Source organism: Argentina anserina, chromosome 5 (genome assembly GCF_933775445.1).
Source record: "Argentina anserina chromosome 5, drPotAnse1.1, whole genome shotgun sequence".
Lineage (NCBI taxonomy): Eukaryota > Viridiplantae > Streptophyta > Magnoliopsida > Rosales > Rosaceae > Argentina > Argentina anserina.
Genome location: NC_065876.1, coordinates 13,854,041 through 13,877,623, shown reverse-complemented (window position 1 = coordinate 13,877,623; position 23,583 = coordinate 13,854,041). Strand labels below are relative to the sequence as shown.

At 37.1% G+C, this 23,583-nt stretch overlaps 1 protein-coding gene across 1 annotated transcript; it reads right to left on the bottom strand.

Moving 5' to 3' along the window:
* Positions 1 to 59: 59 nt before the first annotated feature.
* Positions 60 to 8,161, bottom strand: LOC126793160 (ATP-dependent zinc metalloprotease FTSH 11, chloroplastic/mitochondrial). Its single transcript, XM_050519603.1, has 16 exons — positions 7,404 to 8,161; positions 6,607 to 6,760; positions 6,080 to 6,172; positions 5,837 to 5,922; positions 5,600 to 5,723; positions 5,136 to 5,255; positions 4,839 to 4,889; positions 4,680 to 4,741; positions 3,687 to 3,744; positions 3,285 to 3,410; positions 3,131 to 3,211; positions 2,157 to 2,435; positions 1,287 to 1,568; positions 921 to 1,010; positions 775 to 828; positions 60 to 662 (listed from the first exon to the last, which is right to left on the bottom strand). The coding sequence occupies exons 1-16, from the start codon at positions 8,036 to 8,038 to the stop codon at positions 504 to 506; spliced, it is 2,454 nt and encodes an 817-aa protein (XP_050375560.1). The 5' UTR covers positions 8,039 to 8,161; the 3' UTR covers positions 60 to 503.
* Between the last annotated feature and the right edge of the window lie 15,422 nt (positions 8,162 to 23,583).

The following is a 23,583-nucleotide window of genomic DNA, read 5'->3' as shown; positions in this document are numbered from 1 at the left end:
CATAGAAAGACGCTAAACAAATGTACTTTATTTGAGCATTTTGTATCTCATTCTCACAATGAACACAATACTACAGTATAGTTTTATCCAAGCAAAGCTTGTTCAATAGGTAATTGTGAAACAAATCATTGCTGAGCAGAACATTTCATCAATTCAGCTTTAAGTAGGTCAATAACTTTGCATTTCTATTTGTACAAAAGGACTAGACTACAGGTATTCCTACAAAATCACCTGCAAGGTGAAGTTCAATTAAATATATAATTTTGTAATGGTACATAATTCTTCGACCTTGGCCTGTCATCAAAGAGCGTGATTGGCTCGTCATCAAAGAATGTGAGCTGACTTTGGTTTGGATGTTGCGTCCCATACACAACTCCTCTTATGCCACATTTTATGGAGTGAAGATGATCAGGATTGTAGAGATAACTCACTCTAATGCTTCAAATATGCTGAACAGGCTCCTCCCGGACAGTCGGATAAGTTACAAACCAGGAGAGAAAAGTCTAAACCAATACAAGATCCCCTTCTTCTTGTTGCTCTTCTTGTTGCTCTGGTAGCCGTCCTCCTTCTTGAAATGGCAGAAGAATACGCCTAATTTCTTCTGAACTAAGCGTCTCATACTCCAGAAGAGCATTTGCTAATGCATGTAACGCCTTCTCATGCTGAGAAAGTATGAAATGAGAGAAGTCAGCGATATCTATATATACCAGCATAAGTGCTGCCATCATACTACAGAATAAGAAACTGATGTATCAAGCTATGTTAAAGACTAACCTTCTTCAAGAGGGCTTTAACACGATCATACGCTTCTCTTAACAGTTTCACAACCTGAAGTGCCATTGGAAAAAACTAAGATCCCAAACAAATACCAACTATCAAGGCAAACTTATGAACAATAATTCAAGATAGTAAAAACGTACTTCTGCATCTATACGGGACTGCATTTCAGAACTAGGTCGCTCTTTGATATGCACCGGCCCAATTGTGTCGCTCATACCACAGCTTGATACCTTCATTACAGAGATGACATTAGCTAATATAAGAGCTACAACTAAAAGATGGGCATCGGGCACAAACTTGTTGTTTGGGCACAGTATTTAGGGTATATGATAAATAAATTCCCGAGGTCAACCATCAGCTTAGAGATAAACTATACCAATAGAAGATAATTATCTGTCTAGCAAGAGCATTAACGTTCATTCATAATTGACATTAAAATAATGGTAGCAATGATGGACAGTGTGAGAATATAGACTTCACTGTTCAACTGAAGGGAAAAGAAATACCATATAGTGGGCCAGCTCTGTAGCTGTGTGTAGATCACTACTTGCTCCAGTAGTGACATGATCCTGACCGAAGATGAGCTCTTCTGCTACTCTTCCTCCCATACAGACATCAAGACGTGCCAACAGCTGCTTCTTGCTAACTGATGTCTCATCATTTGAAGGGAGCTGGGTAACCATTCCCAAAGCAGATCCACGAGGCATGATTGTCGCCTTGTGGATAGGATGTGCGCCCTCAGTGTTCAATGCAACAATTGCGTGACCACTTTCATGGTAAGCAGTGAGCTGAACAATGCAATTATATTAGCATTTAAAAACCATGTTTCAAAACATCAACAATAAAGCTGATCCTAGTCTTCTCACTAAAGGTAACCAAGCAAGTCTGACTTATGCTATAAATGAAAATCAGGGATTGGATGACATCATGTATACAAAAGCAGTTATGTGTACTGTGGTCACCAATATCCACAACAGTGAAACAAATTGTTCAGATTCTCCGGAAAGAAACTGTTTCTTTAGATTCAGGAAAAAGGCTAATATACTAAGATGAAAAGGATATATCTAGAATCAACTAATGAAATAAAATTCAAACAGAAGGACCTAAAAAATGCATCAGAGTATATATAACAAAGGAGACAACTTCCATTATATTTCTGGTATTAATTAGATAGGGGACATCTCAAATAAGAAAACTCTGATAGGGACCGAATAAAATTATAATGAGACAAGAACAGAAAGGTTCAAAATCTAACCCTCACATGAGATGTTAAAGAACAGAGAAAGCATATGTTCAAGGGTAAAAGTACTTCCGACAAATGGCGATTACAGATAGAGCCACAAACTGATAGTAAGGTGAATGAAGGTATGTCTTACCTTCTTCGACTCCTCAGATACGAACATTGTTTTTCTCTCTGTACCCATGACTATCCTGTCCTTTGCAAACTCTAACTGTCTACTAGTTAACTTGTCGGCCCCTTCAACAGCAGCCTTTATGGCAGCAATGTTAACCAAGTTCGCAAGATCTGCCCCATTAAATCCCGGTGTGCCGCGGGCTATTGCTTTAGCATCCACATCATCAGCTAATGGCTTATCTTGAAGATAAAGTTCTAATATTTCCTGTCGACCTCGCACATCTGGATTTGGGACAACAATCTACACAATAGGATTCATTAATTACTGTTTTTTGAAGGTCATTATAGAAGTTTACCATTAAATCAATAATACAACCCTGGACTAGAATAACGTAAAATAGATGCTCGTTAATTGATTTTTTACTCTTAGACCAGTATTTATAACTTTTCATTTAACCAAGTACACAACTTAATAATTAAAATTAGTCCAGATTGAAAACCACTGCTGAAAAAGCCAACAGTAAGATAACACCAAGGACAAATATGCGCATTTAAGGAAAAATTCCTAGAAAAGAACCTTCAATATCTCAGAATCGAAAAAACTAGCCTAATGAAATTGAATTGGATACCATCATAAACATTTCCCCCATAATGCCACAAGACACCTACTAACTATTCCAACCCTTAAACAACTGGTAAAGGTCCTGGACTGCAACTGTTAAATGGATCAACTAATGTCATTGTACATTTCCCAAAATAAACAAAAAGGTTAATAATAATAATGAATCCAATAAGCACTGCTTATTTTCTTTTCAATTTTAAAACTGAACAGTTACACCAATCAATTAGCTAGACGACCAAATGTGAGTCAGCTAAAACATACAATCAATCCAAAAGTCAGAAAAAAAGTTATAAGTAATTGAGTCTATTAGTTGTAGAGTACAAATATAAAAAAACACACACAGAGCTAATCCACAAAGGATAGATACAACTTACATGCCTGTCGAATCGACCAGGCCTGGTCAATGCTGGATCGAGAATATCAGGCAAGTTGGTTGCAGCCATCAGAATTATACCCTACAGAACATGTCATTCGAATTAGTTATGAGCAGAAACAAAACCAGTAATACACCAAGATGTTTTAACATACCTCATTCTGCTCAAAACCATCCATTTCAACCAGTAATTGATGCAGCGTCTTCTTTGTGTGCCCTTCCCATTGCTTTCGAGTGGATCCGACAGCATCTATTTCATCAATAAAAACAATGCAGGGAGCCTGCGAAAATGGGAAGAACAAAGGTTATCAAACACAATCAGACCAATGAACAAGCATAAGGCACTCACTTGGATGGCATCAATAGAGTGCATAATTTGATAAACTGAACACCTGACCATCATCTAAATAAAAGTAGGAAAAAAAAGTGTATCATTAATTTCAAGAATATATAGCTCCTTCTAGTATTGCCCAAGCTGATCATCATTCACAGTATATTTTCTCCAAATATTGATGCCATAATTCCAAATGCATGCAAAAAAAAGCACGAGGACAAACCTTTTTCTTAGCTGCTTGAAATAAGGATCTAACACGGCGAGCACCAACTCCAACAAACCTGTACACAAATTAAGAAATTTGAGCTCCTCATAGACTCAAATGCACGTAAATCAAAGCAATCGAAGTGCTCTTTCTCCATATTTCAAACAGAAACAACAAAAATCAATCACAGTCGATCTCTTTTGGCTACAAAGAATAGAGTGTCAACACATGTACATGAGTACCATTCATAAAAAGGCTCCCAGTCATAGACTTATTTCTTTAGCTTTTTTACAATATGAACAGTAATATCTAGGAATCTGTTGTATACTCTGCCATCAAAGCCATAGTCCACGCAAATGGTTTACATAATAAAAGAAACATGACAAGGCATTCAGGTGCTAGAAACAGTGATGGGCCTCATAAAGTTCATCCAAGATAGCAACCAAATGATTGTAATCAACAAGTTCAACTCCGAAATATCTCAATATGACTACCCAAGCTTTACGAAGATCAAACAGTTAAATAAGTCAACTACTTAATGTAAACCAGAACACAAGCTATATATCATTGTTCAGACATCTGATCGCAATTTAAAGAAGATTAGATATGTTTAAGATGAGTGCAGTGATCCTACAGTCACATTGCTAACATTTAAGGTAAGGTTTACAAATATGGAAGAGAAAAGGAATCAGAAGGTGGAAACCATCATTTCAAGTGACCATAACAAGTACTATCTGCAGATGATTCAAATCGGCTAAAAATTATAAGGTGCCCAAAATGTGGATGACATAAAGAAGAAATTTATATAATAATTATTTGTAAGACAACACAACGTGTTCTCAAAAGAAGATGACATTTTTGGACAGATATTTTTAATTGCTTCAGCCCAAGGAGGAAAAATCATCACAATTAAACAAAACAAAGAAACAAAAAACAAAATTACGCTACCATTTAAGATTTCAATATTTCTACAAGATAGACACATATTCAAAAGCATAAAGAGTGTCTCACATTTCTTCAAACTCAGATCCCGCTCTATAAAAAAATGGTACCCCAGCTTCTCCAGCAATAGCCTGCATGACACATAGATCAAACATGAGTTACATGACACAATCATTATAGAGTACTGCCTCCAGAAAAGCCTTCAGGAACTAACATAAACCTCCATACCTTAGCAAGTAATGTTTTTCCTGTTCCTGGTGCTCCTGTCAGAAGAATTCCCTGCAATGATAGTATGCTTTAGAATCATGTTAGGACATTTGAAGGAAGCAATTATATATGGACATTATTATATGTTCAGGAAACTACGAGGCAGGTACAAGTTTATATTAACGTAAGCTTAAGAGGCTAAATTCCCCTCCATGGGTACTTAAGTAGCAAGTATCCATAGAGGGTCAAAATTTTAAGCAGAATAAAACAAACACATATGGAACTGAAAGTAACAAATAATCAAAAACTAATACAAACCTTTGGCAACTTGCCCCCAAGGCGGGTAAATTTAGTTGGGTTTTTGAGATACTCCACTACCTCCTCAAGCTCTTGCTTTGCATCATCACAACCTTTGACATCTTTAAATGTTTTAACATTCTACAACAAAACAAGAAAAATGCCAGGGAAACAGATCAGCCTAGATATGTCAAAAAATGGATGCATACATATATATATATATATATATATGTATATATTAATATATATATTAAGGGTGGTGTTATTCACACACCCTTTTTTGTTATCCACACACCCTATCTATTATGAGAACCAATGAGAATCCATTTTGAAGCGGGGTAGTTTGCAAATCAATCAAACAAATGCATGCACGAAGGGGAGATTTGTGGTTGGAGGGGAGAAGGTGTTCGTTTAACAAATCAATCATTAACAAAAAGTATCAAAACTATCGTTAAGACTCTGATTGAAAAATACTACTCATCTACCTTTTCTGGAGTCACTTCTTTATTCAACTCCTTCGGGGCATAGGATGAGCTTGAGCCAACACCCGAAGCACCTATTCCACCCAAACTCCCTATGTACTTTTGAAGAGCAGCTGCGCCCATAAACCTGAAAGTAGTTCCAAATTTTTACTACAAAGAAACAATTCAAATATTAAAGGTGAACAGAAACTTTAAGCTGCAAAAGAGAGAAACCGATACTACTGTTTTAGTTACTCGTACCACACTAATCCAACCGCAACTGTGAACAATATGGTTGAGATAAGTTCTTGAGTAAAACGAGATTTATTTGATGCTTTAGGTTCAACCTAATACATGAGACATGTGATCAGTTAGAGACTAAAAGAAAAGGAATAAGCAGTGAAAGAGTAAAGGCACAAATATAAACCATGTATACAGAACACAAATACAACAACATTATTCTCTGCACAAGAAATCGATTATAAAATTCGAACCAAGACTTACCATCAGAACATGCAACGGTTGCTTCTCATTTATGCCAGGGTTGACAAAGGGTTCGTCCAAGTTGCCTGATGCACGTTGTTTCAACTCTTGCAACTGCATAAAATATATATAGATGGTACTGTTATACAAGAATCCCATTAACATCTAAAGTCCAAAGATTCTGAAACAATCTTCAAATTAAACATCAAACACAAGCTATGTCATTCTAACATGTCCACAGTGACATTATGAACCACTCAGACCTTCAAAGAAAATGGGAGTGTTTCATTCAATCAAAATTCGGCAACCTTATATACCCTTAACTGAAACAAGTATTAATAGCAGTTTTCTGAAATGTCATTGAAACTTTTTTCAGCTTATCAGCTTTGCAACTCAATTAATCTTGTTCACCTAATAAGTTAGAGGACATGAACTATACAAGTAGCAAAGCATGATGATGAAGATGGGATCGACCTTATGGTGAGAAACAACATATGAAAGAGCTCATAGAGAATTTACATAAACATAAAACAAGGCTGCTTGATTACCAGGGAAGGAAGACTAGAAGGTTTTCCAGATTCATCATTTGGAAGATATTCAGATAAAGCATCAGTGACCACAAGAGCTCGTAGGTACTCTGCAACTCCTCTACTATCTACAGCACGATCCCTTTGTTCAAAGCGCTTGATGACAGACTCAGGACTGAAAGAGAATACTCTTGCTCAGTTACACACTTACCTTTTGGGATATTTCAGATTTAAACATCAGAAGTAAAATTCATAAAGCTGCAGACTCGTCAATAGCTAGTTCAGAATTCCTTCTATTCTCATTTTCCACAATTTTTAATCAATTAAATAGAAAAAAAAATCCAAAACCTACTACAGTTCCACCTTTATATCAACTAAGTTCACTGAGAAATGCCAAAAGGCCAACATGTATTCATGAAGTACACTGAAATTCCATACAGAACGAAACAATATACCTAGTACAAAATTCACACAGCCTTGAAATAAAACCCCTCAACTCCCGGTCAGAAATTTTTACAACAAATCGGCCAAGTCCAAACAGCTCTCTACAGTGCTTCCTCTTGACAAACTACACTCATTGAAATATGACATCACTCCTTGGCTCCTAAGCACCCTTGCACAAGCAGCACCACACTAAACAGACCGCCTGCCCTCACTCATACCCAACCTAGACTTAAAAAAATGTCTATCCTAGAGATTATCGAACCACCTTAACATAATTACCGCATCAACTTAAGTAAAGCAAGTTCAACGCTATATCCTTCAAAAACACACAGTTAAAATTCACATTCACAGTCTACACTCTATAGCTGCCTAACCTGTGCTTATTGAACTCAGCAAACAGAGCACCCTGCTTCACCGGGTCCTTAGGGTCGGCATCGGCCTCGGCAATCAGCCTCTCCAGCCGCTTCTCCTGCCTCCAAAACGGCCACCAACTCAACCACTCCGACGCCAACGCCTTCTCAAACCCTCTCCTCACAGTTGCCCACAGCCCCATCATAAACACCACCACCGGCAACCCCTTCCAGCTCTTCTTCCCCACCAATCCTCCACTCTCCGCCTCACTCTCCTCACCCCCAGCCTCCTCCTCCGCCGCCCCAAGCTCCTCCCTTTCGGGGCTCGAATCCTCGCCGTCGATTTCATCCAAGGTCGAGCCTTTATCGTCGGAATCTAATTGGGTCTCGATAAAGCCCGGTTCTTGATCCAAATTGGCGCTCTCCGGTGACAATGCGCCGGGAATCGACGCGCTCCGGCCGCTGAATCGGAAATTTCTGGAGCTCGGCGGTGGAGAGAGATTGAAATTGGGGAAAGAATGAGGGCTGTGAGTATAAGAAGCCGAGCAGCGAGAGAAGTGGAGACGTTGGAGTGAGGAAGAAGAAGAAGAAGAAGAAAAAGAAGAGAGAGATGGAGTGAGGGGGAGGTTAAGGAGAAGAGAAGCTTGGAGAGTGGTCATTGTGGGTGGTTTTTAGGGTTTATGAGAATGTAGGAGAGGAATTTAGAGAGGGAAGAAGAGAGGAGGAGGAAGGAGGAAGAAGAAGAAGAAGAAGGAGGAGGAACCTTATCTTTGGGATTGAAATTGGCGCCGGCTTATAGTTTGGAGTTTGTGGCTCTTCTCATTGGGTGCGGCACTGTCACGGTCGTCTTCTTTTTTATTTTTGTTTTCTTCTTGCAAAGTATAAATGGGATTACTTCATAGAGATTTCATCAGTATCTGATGTAATTGATGACTATTTGCTTGCTTTTGTACTAGTTCTATATGGTAATGAACTAATGACATCAAAATTGACTGGGATAAACATTATTGTAACTTATTAACAGGAACATATAAAAAAACCCTATAAATAAGAGCGGGAGCGACCACTAGTACTCGAAATAACCATCATCCCTCCTCACATAGATAGCTGAAACTGTGTTTAAGCAATTCGACATCATTTCGATCACTCGGATCACTACTATAATAGATATGGTCATAGTTTTATGAATGATAGTAGAGCATACAAGAATATTATGCGCGAATGAAAAATCTTGAAAAATAGCCTACCAGATGGTATCTACGTACGCACGTATGAGACCCATATCAATCTTATGAGGGTTGTTATTATTGTATCAGCGGACACACCTTATCAGGATGGACTATTCTTCTTTGATATTGAGTTCCACCAAACTATCCTGACAACCCGCCCAATGTATATTACCGATTGCACGACCTGTCTCTCAACCCAATTCTAAAATCTTATGGAGTCATATGTCTAAGCCTTCTCAACGGACAAGAAAATGTACAATGATATTGTGTTTTTATTAACTTGCCAGTTGACACTCTACTTACTAAAGAATCCACCAAAGAATTTTGAAACTTTTATAGCTTAACACTTTTGTCAAAGAGGTAGCAGCATATTGAGAGCATGTGGTTTGTGATGTTATTATTTAAACTGGGGCTCTCCTGGCCAAAGAATTCTCCGGACCTTGCTTACCTTAGTTTTTTGTGTGATGTTATTATTTAAACTAGGGCTCGACTTCATGTCTTTAGATACTAGAATGCTAAAGGCATATATTAGAGTGGTAAAGTGGAAAACTCATTTTGGTCTACTCAAGATTAATGTCAATTGTGGTGGAATACAACTTGTATTTTGTATTTGATACGTAATGCACAAATGCAACGATTGTAAGTTACGATTATTGACTTGTTGCTCAATTGTAAGCTATGTAACAGTTCAACTACCAATATGATCGAATTGTTTAGTATCCAATTTATGCTTTCTTCTTGTTTAATGAATATTATTGACCTGTTGAGAAAATATAAAATGGAACCCTGCATAATAGGACTATAAATTTCTTATATAAACAAACCAGAAGCTTGCAAATGTTTTCTAGTGTATTCTCCTTTGGATCTTTCTCTTTTTACAAAAACAGAACCAAACTATAGAATACTAAGCTAGAAGCCAACAGCTGCATTCTCTCCTTGCAAAAACATAACCCTACACCAAAAGACAAAACTCTAAAGCCAAAAGTTTGCATATGTCTTCTCTTTTTACAAAAACAAAATAGAAACCTGGATAACAAAAGATATTATTATATTGTATTAGAAACGGCCATATGTTATAGAAACAACAGTATTAGAGTTGTACATACATACCTTTTCTATCCAGGGGCCATGAGAATTCATTGGGGAATGTTGTTTAGATCAAACTCATATAAAATGTACATGGAAATACATAATTTGCCTTGTTGATATTATGAAATTTGAATACCATAATTTTTAAGACCATAAATAACAATTTTAATGTACTTGACTACAAGTAAGAAATTTAGGGGGAATTTAATTTATACCCAATTTTCAAGACTCGTTAAATATACTTTTTCAATAGACACATAAAATTACTGATTGTGATATATATTATGTCATATTTTATGTAATATTTACAAACTGCCACCATTTAATTATAACATCAACATAATTAAAAAGCTTGATTAATGATTTGTATTCAATACCTTAATTATGTGTTTATTCTTTCTTGTAATGCTAATTATTTTGTTGTTTCAATCAATTTAATTATTATTGCAAGAATCATGGATTGTTTCTACAATTTTTAATTTTATGAAAAGTTAGGTGAACAAGAATTCATTATTTATACATAAGATATAACTAATCATAAATAAGATACATATATATACATCATTTTGTATGACACCTATATATTAGATTCTTATTTTTATTATACCTATTCGTTAGGTTTCCTATTAAATTATACCTATGATTGTGGAATATATATATATAGTTAATAGGTAGATTAAAGTTGTAAATAGTTGAGAGTAATATCATTTCATCTTTTGAAAGAAAATATGAAACTTTGTTTGAAATTGAATACTTTGATGAAGAGAATATATATAATCAAGGGAGTAGAGTAAATTTAAAATAAGGTAAGAAATTAAGAATGTAAAATTTATGATAAAGTTAAATTCAACTAAATTTTAGCTTATTGTTTGAATTCAAATTGATACAAAGATTGTGTCACATACCAAATATAGCATTTTACAATCTGAATGGCAAATTAGTAACATGAAAAATAAAAAACACCATTAATTATAGACATACGCTCTATATAGTAGGTTTGCTTATATGGAATGGGTGTAAAATGAAGGAAAAATATGCATGGGTTTATTTTAAAAGAGACTTAACAATAATAGGTTTATATCTAATTTTCTCAAAAATTTAAGTGAAGAGGTAGACAAATCATTTTCCAAAAATTGGTCAGCATTACTCGTAATCGGATCAATACTACCATCAAGAGTATGATGTCATGCATCACTTGTTGGATCAAAAGCATCATTCTTTGCATTACTAAATGGATCAAGAGTCACCTTCTAGACATTGTCTATTGTATCAGGAGTAACCTGGGTAATAAAGATCCAAGAATGATATATGTAATAAAGTTATCAAACTATAAGAGAGTATTTATATATAGAAACAATCTTTATAGACATGGCATACCTCAATTACTTTTTTACTGGATTATCTAGGCTTCTTATTTTTGTTCATGCTTATTTCTAATTGACTTTTTATTTGTCGTTTCCTTCATTTACATGTTTATTTTTTCTTTAGCCATTTTGCAGTCATTGCATTACCATCTGCATTGATCACAGTAATAGGAGTGAATTGAGTTGCATTCACCACATTACCATCTATAACAACATTCTTTTCAACTCAGCAAGTCTTCAATTTCTTTTGCTAACTTCTCTGCAAATTTCATGGCTAACTTGTATGCTTTATCACTTTTAGCAGCCCTGCTTAGTATGCGAATGTAGGTGGAGCATAAAGACTTGTACCTGGAAGCTTGTTGCATATTAGGGTCAGCTTGAATTTCATGCCCATTCAGGTCTTGAACACTTTCAGCTCTAGCTTTCTTGGTCCATCTTTTTAAGATATAGTGTTCTGTAATTTCTTTTACTTGCATTACTTCTCTAAGGGCCTTGATAATTTGTCTACATACAACCCCTTTCATCTTAAATAATTTGCAACTACATGACAATATATTACCATCATTTCTCTTCACTTGGTGTTCTCTAGTATAACCATCTCTAATGACCTTATATATATCTCCCCCATCATTGCTAATTAACACAGTTTGTTATAGAAGCTTCAAGGGATGATTCAAACTAATTTCGAAACTCATCAAATATGAGTGAAGTGTAAACTTTTCTTGCTTCAGCGAGCATTCTGACTTTCATCTTCGCAATAGATATTCTAAATAGCAAATCAAATTCTGCTATTAACTCCTTGTATCTTCTATCACAACCATCCTCTCAAAGTGTATAAAAAATCAGAGAGATTATGATCAAAGTCTAGATATCTTTTCAAGTCAGCATTAAAGCTTTCACTCAATTGAGTGTTTCTTATTCCAGTGGACCATGCGCGCTTAACATAAGGAAAACCCCATTTTTCTAGTAAGTCATATATGATGCTCAACCAAGTATTGTCATGTGCATCATATTCGTTCACCATAGCATCCCAAGAAGATATAAACTTATCTTCCTCTTTAATATTTTCCATGAATCTTGACAAAATACTGGCTATTCCACCTTCATTTGTCAAAAAACTCGCACCATGCTTTATGGCATTTTGCATCATATGCCATTTTCATAGCCTATGATATACATCAGGCATAACAAGCCGAATGGGCCTTTGCCATTGCAGCATCTTGATCTGTAAAAATTGTCTTTGGAGCCTTTCCCGACATTCCCTTTAGAAAGGTCTCAAACAACTATCTATATGAATTGGTTGTTTCATCATACGTTAGAGCTACCCAAAAAATAATGGTCTCGTAATGATGATTGAATCCAACAAACACAAAAAGAGGTCTACCAGATTTATTGATCTTGTATGTTGTATCAAAACTAACAACATCCCCAAATTGAATGACATGGTAGAAGGAAGGGTTATCCCCTCTTCAAGCTTTTCTGTCTCTTTGATTGAAAGTAATTTTTAACATCTAGTTTTGTGTAACCAGTGGTAGCTCTTCAACCAGCTTGGTTACCCATCAACTCATATAAAGACGTCAACTCAACTCCATAATCTTTTACCAAGTCAATTTATATGGCATGAGAGTCTTGTATATTTCACTATGAATGTAGCATGTGAGAACATTCTTTTGGTATAAGAGGATGGTTGTGTTCTTCAACTAATTTGTTGACAAAGAATATGTTTTTCTCCCTATTCAATTTAATATGAAGAATAGCAAGGCAACCTGTTCTTGTCTCTGCTCTAGTTTTGTAGTCATGGAATCTCTCTTAAGCTCAAATACCTTGCTTACAACAAACAAATTTTCTTGAAGTGAGTTCTTTTGTCTTTTTATTACTTCCAAATGTCTCCATTCTAATACTAAACCCCTATTCTCCTCCATATCTATTGTAAAAGTCATAAGTTGCTTGTTCGGTATCAAACTCTAACCCAATTCTAGGTTTCCAATCTAATTTCAAACTAGAGTTCTTTGCATTGACGTCTTATGTACCCAATAAATTATCCATATGCAACCAATATCTTAACTACAACAATATGCAATTTATGATTACTAAACTAAATAAGCACAACCAATGCAAACAAGCTAATTGTCCCCATATCAATAAATTAAACACAGAATATACATGAATATATGAAAAGTTGAATTGAAATCGGGTCATTATATTCCTATAAGACAACATCATTTAGTTCCTCTTCTAATAGAAAATGCAAAATTCATAATATCTCAATCACCTTCTATGAAAAGAGAATTTCAACATAAACCAAAAATTGAAGGGAATTATACTTACCTTTCGTATTGAATGCAGGGAAAAAACAAAGAAATCTAAAGTTTTAAACTTTAGGTTAGAACAAGCTGCAACATTGGATCATCCTCTTTCAATTGCACAGTTTGATGTGTTTTAGCTTCATCAAGAACAGCCAAAATGTTGATGTAAGCCGAGAACAAGTGAGGGAAAACTAGATTGGTATCGCGCCAAAAGAAACTCAACTAAAAATAGCAGTGAAAACCTAAAGAGTTTGTAAGCCATAGGATCAAGTTTTGACATGTGTCACAATCATAAATAAGGTAAGCAAAGTCAGGAGAGGATTTGGATCCATGGTAATTGGTTCCAATTCTAGACCGGCTAAGCTAACTCATTGAAGACGACGTCCAACTAGGGTTGGCCTTTGGGTTTCGCCCTTGTCCCTAGTTAGTTTCACGTTTGGTCTTTTTAGCTTAGATGTATTAGGATTCTATAGCTAGTCTAGATCATGAATCCCCCTATGCATAGGGTGGTTTTATGCCTCCACCATATTGTAACATGTGTTGGTTACTATTCAAGCTTCATTATAGGATTTGGAGCATAAATTGTTAATGTTTTCTTAGGTTTATTTTGCATAGTTTCTTATGTAGTTTTTCGGGCGGATTGGATTGTGTTCATATTGTTTTCCTACTTATTATTAATATATAAAATGATGTCTTAAATTCATGAATTTTCTCGTTATAATTTCGGCTGTGCTTGACCCTCGGCAAAAGCCGAAAGTGCCCAAGGCCCAACAATAGATAAAAGAAGTAGTCAAAACAATCAGCTCATTCGTGAAGAAGAGCTTAACCAAAAATACAAAGAGCTACAACTACCAGCGCCGACGGATTGACTTCTACAATGGGAGGAGAGTTGCAGCTACAAGTATCAGAAACACAGGAGCAACAGTGATCTTGGGAGCATCTCAAAGATCGAAAACTTAAGAGCAAAGGAGTAGCTAGAATTAATCGCAGCCGAGGGAGGGATAGAGACTGCCACCTGCAAAGACATTTCCATATCTCCCAGAAAATGCAGCTCACCAAGGTAAGACACCATCTTCTACTTAGACCCTAGAGTTGCATGTAAATATCTCTGAACCAAGCATCAAGAGTTGTAATTCTTTGTTTGTAATATTTGAGATCCAATTGAGATCACTAACAGGAGAATGAGATGCTCACTCGTCTCATCAAATTCACCACAAATAGGACATAGGGAGGAGTGAGTGAGTTTTCTCTGACATAGGTTTTTAAAAGTAGCAATAGCCCTAGTCAAAGCCTTCCAAAGGAAAGTTTTAATATTTGGAGGAGACTTTATCTTCCAGAGTTGTTTCCACACCTTAGAGTCCGACTAGAGAAGAGAAGGTTGTGACCGAAATGCAGAAGAAGGAAGGTGGTTTGGGTTTCAGGTGTGGTTATTGATTTTGGCTTCTGAATTTTTAGGTGAGCTTGAATCTTGGGTGCAGTTGTTTTGAATGTAGGTGCAATTCTGCGTGTTGCATATGATAAACTGGAATGCTCTACGTGCTTTTTTGAACTGCCTCCACTCCATCAACTTGAAGAAAATGATGAGATCATTCTCCAGACGGATGCAAGTGATAATTTTCTGAGCTGATGTTGTTTTAGTTAGAACTCTAGGCACCAATGAGAAAAAGATCTTGAAATTTTGTAGTGGCAAGTTTAGCCATGTAGAGCAAAATTATCCCATAGGGGAAAATGAAATTCTTGCAGTTAAAAAGACAATTGAAAATACTCCCACATTTTTAGGGAAACCATTCACTGTGTGTACAGATTGCGCTAGAGATAAAACTTCACGAATTCCAAACTTGATAGAGCAGCTGATAGGGGTAGACTAGCAAATTGACAGTTATTTCTTAACCAATATGATTATAATGTGGAATTAATTGCAGAAAACAAGAATTATCTCCCTGACGCTCTATATCCCATGGATGAAAAAAGCGATGACTTTGGAATACATTAGAAAGATCATTGAAGAAGACCGAGAAAACACATATCTTGCCTCACGAGAAAAGATAATAGTTATTGCTTATGATTAGCCTGATGTGGTAAGTAGTGATTTATTTTTATCTCTAAAAAGGAAAGAGATTGATTCCACCTTAAAGTGTGTTAAGTGGTTAGAAACAATAGAAAAGGACAAGCAATACAAGGTGTTTGAAGATACCGACATGGAGGACTGTAGCAGATATGAAACGGATCCTATCCTGGGTAATAATTAAGAAGACTTTGAAGATTTTTATTGAAGCTGATTTTTTCTTTACAGAAATGATTTAGCTTTTGAAAATGAAATCTGCTTTTGAAAAAGGTGTTGCCAAGTTGTCATTTAGTGCAATAATGGAGCTGCTACTTTCTAGCTGGTGGAATTGTTTATCTGTTAGCAGAAATTACGGAGCTACTTTTTACTATTTTTAGGTTGTGTTTCAAGTCTAGCTTGAGGTCCACTGCCTATAAAAAGAGGCTGAAGCCTTCAGGAAAGGGCATCGAAAAAAACAAGAGAAAAAATTATTCCAACCTTCCTCAAGAAGTTAGAAAGTCAGAATAGTGAAGTATAACATATAGTGTTCTAATATAGTCTGAGTGTGAGAGTACTTAATCTGCGTGAAGTATCTGTCTACTGTAATCATCTGGTGTGGTGTGCTTTTTCCTACAAGAAAGTGTGTATTGTGTATGTATTTATTGTTAATCATGTGTAATTAAACAACCCTTAGCTGTTTACCCAAGAGTGAGGCTCTGGATTTTGTATCTGTGATTATGGTTGTATAAATAAATTCTTATGTGTGCCCATAACGTTTGTCTCAAAAATATTTTATTTTTATTTTTATGTTTTTCTTGTATTAGTCAGAATTTTATCATTTAGAAGTCTGAAATTTACCATACTAAGGCAACATTGATTATGCCAAACTAAAACCCGTCTAGACAAGAAGTCGTTATGTTGTTTACATGACATGTTGAAGTCTAGTCCTTAAGAGTGTAAGATTTCATTTTCTTTAGAATAGAGTAAGTAAGTAAGTAAAAAAATCATAAGGGTATAAATGTACTTTTAACATAGAGTTAACGGTTTAGACAGTCTTAATCAAATTTTGAAAATTTAATAGTGCACTTGATTAAAAACAAACAACAGAGATATAATTGATTAAAGTCTCAAACCTCAAAATAGTAGACTGAAAATAATTCTAATTAAGTATATATAAGAGTTTTGAAGCTAAAATAATTCATCTTTGGCAAATGGATAACAGTTTATCATACTCAAATACGAGATGTGCTCTAGATGTATGTTCAAAGTAATTATAATAGTGAGGTCAAACGCAAATTAATACCCCCTCAAACATTGGTGAATAGTCAACAAGAGCAGAGTCGGATCCTCTGCTCACAACTCTCTTTTGAAATTGTCTCATAACAAAATCTGAGTCATTCAATTTTAAAAGATGGTCAAGATTTCTCCAACTTTATTTATATCGATATTGAATGGCTTAGATTTTTGTTATGAAGAAAGGGTTGTGAGGAGATGATCCAAGTCCAACAAGAGCCTCTTTGTACATGTTTTCGATTTCCTTATGAATAGTTACATTGCCTTTTTATTAGATAATTAAGAATTACTAAATTCTCAATTGCATTTCCATTTGGGGATTTGTATCTATTGAGTTGTTTTCAGTTTTAATCTTTTTTAACTTAATCAGTGATGAGTTTTAAGATTTTAAGATTTCCACCCATGTCGACCCATGTACGGGTTTTATGTGTGACATTTTCTTCTCTTGGTCTTGAAAATGACGTATTGCTGAAAGAAAAGTTACCGATTTCGTATAATAGTAACAATGGATGATTGCACTTACCATTGAGAGTAGTCACCCATTTTATACTAGTACCAGTATTTATCATACGTTTACCAAAAAACAAGTCTCAAGCTTAAAATCATCTTGAAGACAATAACAATTGGTATGAAATTTCTTTTGGTCAACCGGCTTAAAACATTAATACATGTTAAATAAAAATATCACCAAGCCATACGGCAAAATATTTTCAAGACTCCAAAACATATTATCCCTTATCAAATCAAACCTAGATCATACAAAAATGAACTACAACAACCCACATTAGAAAACTCTTCAAATATATAAGTTATGGCATTGCAAGACCACTTATGGGCATTGTTGTATTATCATCCCAGAGATGAGTCTGAGAAGGTCCAACTACCTGTAGCAAAATACTTATACTGGGTGAAGAATCAAGAAAATCAATGTTCCCAAGTCTCAGACAAACTATAATCCAACCTATGTAGAAGGACAAATTAAGAGAAGAAAACAGAAAAACCACCTTCACCAATGTAGACACATGAAATTTAATGAAGTAAATCATTTTCATTAAATGATTAAATCGACCAAGAGCCCGACAAAATTACATACATGGCCCAAAAGTCAACAAAGTTGGTGCGGATCCGAATAAAACTCGTGTCAGCACATAAACAGATGATCGTAATCGAAGCTATGTGATTCCGACGTAAATCGGAAAATTGAATGTCATTGACTATTCGAAATGGTAATCGGACTTTTGATTAAATTAATAAATTCCTTAACGGTTATAATTAAGTCAATTATTTTCTGTTTAATTTAGTTATGAGAATAATTAATTTTAAATTAATCAGAAAATACATATTGATTTAATTATACAATTAAAGAAATTTATTATTTTAGTGTCATTAAAATATTCTACAAAATAGAAACCTTGACACTATAAATACCCCTTTCAACATGAAGAGAAATGACTTGGAGAAGAAGGGAGAAAATCACTTGAGCAAAATCAATCTACACAAATCTCGAAGTCTCTCAAGTCAACGAATAATCATCAAGCTGCCAAATCGATCGTTCTTCATCAAATCCAAACTCAAGTCCACGAAGAATCATCAGGCTGCCAAATTGATCGTTCTTCATCAAATGCAAATCCAAACTCAAGTCCACGAAGAATCATCAGGCTGCCAAATCGATTGTTCTTCATCAAGTCCAAATCCGAACTCAAGTCCACGAAAAATTATCAAGCGACCAAATCGATCGTTCTTCATCAAATCCGAATCCAAACTCAAGTCCATGAAGAATCATCAAGCTGCCAAATCGATCGTTCTTCATCAAATCTAAATCCAAATCAAACTCAAATTCTCAAGATTAAGTGCACGTCACCCTTGAGCCAAGTCACATACGGAGATAGAATCAGAGGAGTTCACAAAGATTGTAACCCCACGCTTGATTATAAATAAATCACATTTTTATTTGTACACGTGTCTGCATTCTTGTTTGTTTTCGGATTCGTGTTCTACAAATTGGCACGCCCAGCGGGACATTTTTGGCCTCTCATCTCCTTCTCCGAAGAAATCTTTTTCGTTTGTGCGATGGCTTCCAAGAACAACCAAGCCATTCCATCGAAGAAATCCAAGTCCACAACCGCGAGGTTAAGTGGAGAGGCCGAACCGGTCAAGAAGTCCAAATAAACATCCTTCAAATCAAAGAGTGAACCGATTGCCCTTTTCACCCGGAGCGTGACTAGAACTCAACCCACGACATTTATGACACTTGCTAGTAAGCCTCGTCAACCAGTCATCACCTTGGAGAGCTTGGGAGCAATAGAGCACGCCTCTCAAAGTGGGAAGAAGCAAGTATCTAAAGAGAATGAGCCAAAAGAGCAATATCCTCTATCCGTTCATGGTGATGGCCCTATCCTGGAAGACGTTTTCTCTGATGACGAATCAAGCACGACATCATACCATGGAAGTCCCAAAGAAGATGGTTATAACTTTCATCCTATGCCTCATGAATGCTCTTTTGACAATGCGCAGGTCTTGGTGACGAGGGCATCCACAATCGAGGAGAAACTCTCTAATCTGTTGGAGATGGTTGAAAAGCTCACCCGAACGGTTGAAGAAAAAGATGTGTAAATTGTTGAGCTCTATAGCAAGTTGGAAGATCACAATGATGAGAACTCCACCAAAGGGTCGCTTGGAAGGAGCAAAGTAAATGAATAGAGAGAAACATCCAAGAACGATGACGACTCGCTTGGTTCCTTATCACTCCAGCAATTGTAGGACATCATCACCAACTCAATTCGGGCTCCATATGAAAGTCCTTCTCGTGACTCCCTCACTTACTCCAAACCTTACACGAAGAGGATCGATAACTTAAGGATGCCGCTGGGGTATCAGCCACCAAATTTCCAACAATTTGAAGGTAAAGGGAACCCAAAGCAACACGTCGCCCACTTTGTGGAGACTTGCAGTAACGCCGGGACAGAAGGCAATCACCTTGTCAAGCAGTTTGTTCGCTCGTTGAAGAAAAATGCCTTCGAGTGGTATACAGACTTAGAGCAGGAGTATGTTAACAGTTGGGACCAAATGGAGCGCGAGTTCCTTAATCGATTCTATAGTACAAGGCGGACGGTGAGCATGATGGTCCTAACTAACATGAAGCAACGGAAGGATGAACCGGCAATCGACTACATCAATAGATGGCGCTCACTTAGCCTTGATTGCAAGGACCGACTGTCAGAAGTGTCAACCGTTGAAATGTGCATCCAAGGCCTGCACTTTGATTTGATATACATCTTGCAACGAATCAAGCCTCGTTCTTTTGAAGAGTTAGCTACTCGAGCCCACGACATGGAGCTAAGCTTGGCAAGTCATAAGGGAAAGAATGAGTCTCTGGTTGACCAACGAAAAGACAAAGTTTTCGGAAGCAGATTTGACAAAGTTGTGAATAAGCCTTCCAAAGAATCAATGGTCATCAATACTCCATCGGTTAAGATCTCTACGCAGGATAAGAAAGAGTTCAATAAGGTGGAACCTCCTTGAACCTACGAAAGGAGTAAACGCACGTTGAAGGAGATGGAGCAAAAGATGTACCTGTTCCCAGACTCTGATGTGGTGGGCATGCTAGAGGATCTGCTCGAATACAAGGTAATAGATCTTCCAGAGTGCAAACGTCCAGAAGAAATACATCGAGTCAATGATCCGAAGTATTGGAAATATCATCGCCTCGTTAGTCACTCTATAGAGAAGTGCTATATTCTCAAGGATTTGATAATGAACCTCGCCAAGTAAGGGAAGATTGACCTGGAAGTTAACGACGTTGCTGAAGTCAATTACACTACCGTAACATTCGGGTCATTCGAGCCAGTTCCACTCCTTTTTCACCTGATGAAAGCACCGTTTTATTTCACAAAGGAGGCGCGCGAACATAAGAAGACCAAAGAAGTTAAAGAATGTCCTACTTCCACGCCTATCCTCCAAGTTGCCTCTAATGCTGATGATGAAGGATGAATATTGATCACCCGGAGAAGAACTCGCAAAGAGATGATGTCAAATTCACCGATTGCCCAACCAAGCCATAAGAAATCACCTCCACAACGGGAGGAGAACGGACGAGGACGTTTTGAGACAAAAGTCGTTCCATATTTGTGGAAGCCTCTTCGCCGGAACTTGTCAAAAGAACACTTGCCTACAAAACAACCGAACGTCACTTCAATGGCAACAAGTTGTGAAGTCAGCTCCAACGAAGACGAGAAATAGGTGTAAGTCAAGTGTTAAAGAAGAATAAGGTGTTGAAACAATTCAAGAGTCTATCTTTCCAACGTAGCCTCCCTAACTTGATGCAATTGCCAAAATCAACGAGATGCACACTTATGGAGTTGCTTATCGACGTAGGAAAACACTCCACAAGCATGAATGAATGTGGTGTGTGTGATGCATATTGTGATACTATTCACTTCACAGATTATGACCTCCAATTGGGCTCTAAACCACATAATCGGCCTCTTTTTTTGACAGGGTACATGCGAGAGCGGAAGTTGAATCGTCAGCAGTAAATATCATGCCCAAGTCAACCATGTCTCAACTCGACATCAATGTTGATGAGTTATCAAGGAGTCGTCTCATGATCCAAGGTTTCAACCAAGGAGGACAAAGAGCGATATGGATGATCAGACTAGACATGGACATCGGAGAGCTAAAATCAAACACCTTGTTTCATGTCATCGATGCGAAGACCTCGTACAACTTGTTGTTGTGACGACCATGTGTACATGAAAATGACATCGTGCCATCCACTTTACACCAATGCTTCAAGTTCTATCGCGGAGGTGTGAAAACCGTGGTAGGAGATACCAAACTATTCACAGAAGCTGAATCATATTTTGCGGATTCTAAATTCTACACAGATGAGGAGTCAATGAAAGAAGTCCTTCCGATCGGAGTACCCTCCACGGGGAAAGCCACTAAAGTTAGGGAGAATGATGCCAAATCAAAAGACGTTGAGTTTTATGGTGAAGTGTCGCAAGAAGTCTCATCTGAAGCAGCAACATCATCTGTGGAAAGAAAAGTCAGCCACGCCTTTCCGGTCCTTTGCTATGTTTCGAAGTCTAGACGAAGGGAGGGGGAGTCTCCATTTGTGGGGACAAAGTCACAAAAGTGCCCATAAAAATTAGAAGAGGATGATGTGAAATTGTTGAAGGAGGAGTCAGCTTTGCCATTAATAAAGGTGAGCAACCGAAATCCCACAAAGCAGCTACTAAAGGGATTTGTCAAACCAATTCAAGGTAAGAGGGAACATGGATCGCTGCCCAAGAAAAGAACAAGTGAAGGGTTTGATCCTAACGCATACAAGCTGTTAGAAAAGGCTGATTACAACTTTAGTTCATCAAGCAAAAATGACGACCAAGCTGTAGCAAAGATGGCGCATGAGCTTGATGAATCACAAAAGAAGTTAAGAGAGCAAGGGGCAACAATTGATTCTTTTAAAGCTGATCTCGGTTTCACTTCGAGCAAGCCAATCAGAATTTCAGGAAGAAGAAGGGCGGACCGAGCCAATGTGCAACATATCAATGTCGAGGTAGTTGCAGAAAAGAGTCAAGGTTCAGTCAACCCCTCGCATTTCGTTGTTCGATCGCATTCGTCCAGGTTCCCGAAGGACAACATCTGAACGTATTGAAGGACCAATCACAAGGGCGTCGGTTTTTGACCGTGTGAACATGACAGCAAGTAGAGGTTCAATCTTCAATCGAATCGATAGTATCACCACTCGGACATCCGTATTCAAAAGAATGTCAAGTTCAGATAAAGATAAGAAAGAGTCAAACCCATTCCGCGAAAGTCTGCATTGAAAAGAATCCAAGCACCTAAGGAATGACAAATATGCAAGAGGAAAACGACTTGTAGTCAAGCGGAGAGTAAAGAAATCCCAAGTCTTGTCCCGTTACGCATGAAGAGGCATTATGTGTTGGAAGTGCATTATACGGATCAACTCAAAGTGAAGCAACACACCATCATATTCACTGGCCAAAAAGGAGATAGCAACCTCGGTAATGGCGATGAGGATAACATTGTCCAAACCTCTTATCATGTCACGGTGGCAGAAGTAGATGCCGTAGAGGAAGACGATCATGAAGATTTTGAAATTGAAGTAGACGAAGCTCCTCCAGAACTTGAAGACGGGGGACAAGTCACTATGGACGAACTTAAGAAGATCGACTTGGGAATAAAAGAAGACCCAAGACCTATTTTTGTGAGTGCGTCTTTAAGTTCCAAAGAAGAAAAAGAATATCTTGATCTGTTGCTCGAGTACAAAGATGTCTTTACTTGGACGTACAAAGAAATTCCCGGCCTGGATCCAAAGGTAGCAGTTCATCGACTTGCTGTCAAAACGGAGGCTCGGCCAACCAAGCAAACACAAAGACGCTTTCGAACAGAACTTATTCCTCAAATTGAAGTAGAGGTTGATAAGTTGATTGCCGCAGGCTTCATTAGAGAGGTTCAGTATCCTAAGTGGATCGCAAACATTGTTCCTGTCAAGAAAAAGAATGGACAAATCCGCGTTTGTGTAGATTTTCGTGACTTAAATGAGGCATGTCCAAAAGATGATTTCCCTCTGCCAATCATAGAGCTCATGATGGATGCGACAACCAAGCATGAGGTTTTGTCATTCATGGACGGATCATCAGGTTATAATCAGATAAGGATGGGCTTAGAGGATGAGGAACTCACTGCATTTCGAACTCCCAAAGGAATTTATTGCTATAAGGTCATGCCATTCAGATTAAAAAATGCCGGTACAATGTACCAACGTGCTATGCAGAACATTTTCGGTGACATGTTGCACAAGTATGTAGAATGCTATGTTGATGATTTGGTTGTCAAAACAAAGGAAAGAAGTGA